This window comes from Babylonia areolata, chromosome 15, assembly GCF_041734735.1.
Source record: "Babylonia areolata isolate BAREFJ2019XMU chromosome 15, ASM4173473v1, whole genome shotgun sequence".
Classification (NCBI taxonomy): Eukaryota; Metazoa; Mollusca; class Gastropoda; order Neogastropoda; family Buccinidae; genus Babylonia; species Babylonia areolata.
The window spans coordinates 19,920,982-19,924,607 of record NC_134890.1 but is presented as its reverse complement, the minus strand read 5'-3'; the positions used below and the strand labels follow the sequence as shown (position 1 = coordinate 19,924,607).

At 42.5% G+C, this 3,626-nt stretch overlaps 1 protein-coding gene across 1 annotated transcript in view; it reads left to right on the top strand.

Moving 5' to 3' along the window:
- The window catches only part of LOC143290296 (uncharacterized), a 10,834-nt gene extending 10,069 nt beyond the window's left edge, over nt 1-765 (top strand). Inside the window, exon 7 of the mRNA XM_076599646.1 lies at nt 642-765. Within this exon, the coding sequence (XP_076455761.1) occupies nt 642-765 (124 nt within the window). The remainder of the gene's footprint in view (nt 1-641) is intronic.
- The last annotated feature ends 2,861 nt before the right edge of the window (nt 766-3,626 follow it).

The following is a 3,626-nucleotide window of genomic DNA, read 5'->3' as shown; positions in this document are numbered from 1 at the left end:
CTCCCAACCCTTCGGTTATGCTCATTTCATGCAGGTTTGAATGGGTACCTGACCTCACTTGGCGAAATTACAGAGAGAGAGAGAGAGAGAGAGAGAGAGAGAGAGAGAGAGAGAGAGAACGATGACGATGACGATGACGATAACGATCTTTATTCAGATTAAGGCCAAAGCCTCTTACTGAAGGGGGTCATACAAGAAAATAAAGGAAGAAAATGACTTGACACGATAAACCAACCTGACAAATCAACCAAAAGTAGCTGATACAATACTCAGCAACATTCACAAAATAACGATTCGAAATCTCTTTAATGCTTCATATAAGTATATGGCTAAGTATATGACATTAATCTCTAAGTTAATACTTTCTACATAATATGCACATCCTTTATATGCTGGGATCACTTTGGAATGCAACAGTGTTGTCTGTCATGCTGTTTTCTTTCTTTTTCAATTACTATTGTTTCAGTTTGTTTTCTATTGTCCGTTAAAAGTGTTTCTGTTCTTTAGACAATGTAATAATTGAATCGAAGATATTTCTAAAAAGTGACAGTCATTTTGCATCGACAGTAAGAATGACAATGACGATGAAGATGATGATGATAATCTAATGCTGGCTTTTCCGCTTTACTTCCCACCTGCAGAATCTTCCTGTGCCGAAAGCAGCACGGAGGAAGAAAGACAACTGCAAAATACCAGAGCAGCGCGAGCACAGGAGTTACGTCCCTCACTAGTGCCCACTATGAAGAGGCCTCGGGGAAGGAATAAGCTGTGACTGGCGCGTGCTGGCAGGGGCTTATTACGTCCCTTGTGGTGCCACCAGTGTCTTTTCTTCTTTTTTTCTTTTTTAATTTTTTGAAAATTTTATTTATTATTTTATTTTATTTTTTATTACTTTCGATCATTTATGTGAATGGGCACATTCGCAATTAATAAGCAAGAATACACCATGAAATAACAAGGTTAGTACATAGATATGAGATTTTTTTTTTTTTTTTTTTTTTTTTTTATTTTTACTTGTATCTTCGTAATATTTGTTGGGGCTGTTGTTGGCTTTTACAGTTATGGTCCCCATGTTGTTTACTTGTCTATGTTGTGATAATGCACCTGACCAAATTTCTCCAGTTGGAGATAATAAAGTTATTCTTATCTTATCTTATCTTATCTTATCTTATCTTATCTTACACGTTTCGCCTTCGCCTCTTTGTCATTGTGTCAGCAGGGCGTCGTTTCGCTGTCGCTTTGGAGGAAAGATACAGGTACTAGAAATCACGGCTCAGTACTTGGAGAATCATGTTCGCAACACACCTCTGATTATGGCATTGTCATTCATACCCCTGGATGAAGCCTGGTTTTTGTTCAGCAAGCCATCGCTGACAACGATCATCTTTTCGTGACCGATTTCATCTGGACTACATCAACGGCAGTAGATGCCCACGTTCACTTTTGGAACCTCTTCGAGCACTTCAGTTCGTGTCTCTTTCCATAATTTCGTGTGGGTGTTTAATTCATCAACCGTAATGACCTCTTTACTTCATGTCCTTTCACGTTGCATTTAAATGTTTCTTGTCTGTATCTGCAAATAAATTATATTCCAATATGCATTACCTTACTGATGCTGGGTGTGTGTGAGTGTGTGTGTGTGTGTGCGTGCTCTTCTCCTAATTTTTTATGATCATTGTTGTTGTCACAGGGACAGATTGAAAAACTAAAGTATGCTTTAAAAAAAAGTCTTTATCTTTGGATAATATATATTTTTTTTAATATCATAGTGTTGAGTCTCTCTCTCTCTCTGTCCTTTATTTGACGAATTATTTGGCATTGATCCTGTGCCCTGAATACTATCACTGTTCACTTCGAAGGTGTTAGCATGATCAGTTGTATGGGTCATATTGCCCATAAAATAAAAAAAAAATTAAATCAAAAAAATCTTGAGTTCTCTCTCTCTCTCTCTCTCTCTCTCTCTAAGCGACTTAATGAGATTAAATATATTCGTTGGGTTCTGTGTGAAATGTGAGGCCAACAAATGACCCGCACTAAAGAAGAATGAAGAAAACAAACTGGACGTCTCAAACTCCACTATAAAATTATCAGAATTCACAATACAAAACTCAAGCCCTTGTGCATGATTCCGTCTTTTTATTCATAACGTTCACAGATACTTTAAAAAAAATCTGATTCAATGAAACTATGAACGGGGCCGCTCAAAATCCAATGTAACAACACAGAAACATATCAACAAACAATTTCGCAGAGATAAAACGGAAATCGAACGTCTGGAGCATAATATGATAGAATAAACGAAAGGAACCAAATTGATTAACGAAACGGTAACTCTCATTCACAAGATGCACAGAGAGAGAGAGAGAGAGAGAGAGAGAGAGAGAGAGAGAGATACAGACAGAGAGAGACAGAGATAGATAGATAGATAGATAGAGAGAGAGAGAGAGAGAGAGAGAGAGAGAGAGAGACCATAACACTCTTTTACCCATCTTCTTTCATGCCCCCCTCGCTCTATTTTCAAACATCCAAGGGCTTTCTCACTCCATACCATAGACGACTTTCACCTCCCATTCTACACAAACACACACACGCACACACACAGAGCGTCACACACACACATACACACACACACACACACACGCACGCACGCACGCACGCACGCACACACACAGAGTCACACACACACACACATACACACACATACTATATATCTCTCTCTCTTTTTCTCTCAATCCTGCACTCACCACCACCCCTCCCCATTTATTCATTCTACGACAGCCCACTGCCCACCCCCATCCCCCCACACTCAACTTCACCTCATTCACCACCACCTCCACCCCCCTAATTCATTCAACAACAGCCTCTAGACGCCCCTCCCCCCCATCCTCCCCCTCCACACCCCCACCGCCGTCACCCCCATTCAACCTCACTCACACATCACCACCACCCCCACCAGCCATCAACACCACCGACGCCGCTGACTCCTCTCCGCCCGTTCCCGTGGCGTTGCTCTGGATGTCCCCGGCGTCCGTTTCGTGGATGGTGGAGGGATTGGAGGATGGGGAAGGGGGGGAGGTGGTGGGTGGAAGTTAAAGTCAGGTACCATCCATTCACACCTGGACGTCTTGTTGCTGCAAAAGAAGGTATGGGGATTGGAGGATGGGGAAGGGGGTGGGTGGGGAGGTGGAGGGTGGAAGTTAAAGTCAGGTACCATCCATTCACACCTGGACGTCTTGTTGCTGCAAAAGAAGGTATGGGGATTGGAGGACGGGCAAGAGGGGTTGGGGGGCGGAGGTGGTGGTGTGGAGGGTGGAAGTTAAAGTCAGGTACCATCCATTCACACCTGGACGTCTTGTTGCTGCAAAAGAAGGTATGGGCATTGGAGATGGGGAGGTTGGTAAGGGTGAAAGTTCAAGCCAGGTACTGCCCGTTTGGACTCCTCCATATCCGAAAAGGATGAAAATAAAATTGACATTCAATCTTGCTTGTGTGTGTGTGTGTGTGTGTGTGTGTGTGTGTGTGTGTGTGTGTGTGTGTGTGTGTGTGTGTGTGTGTAGAGCGAACAGATCAGTTGAAGATGCCATTAGCATAGATTTCTACCACGTCCTCAGACATCTCGAAAATCC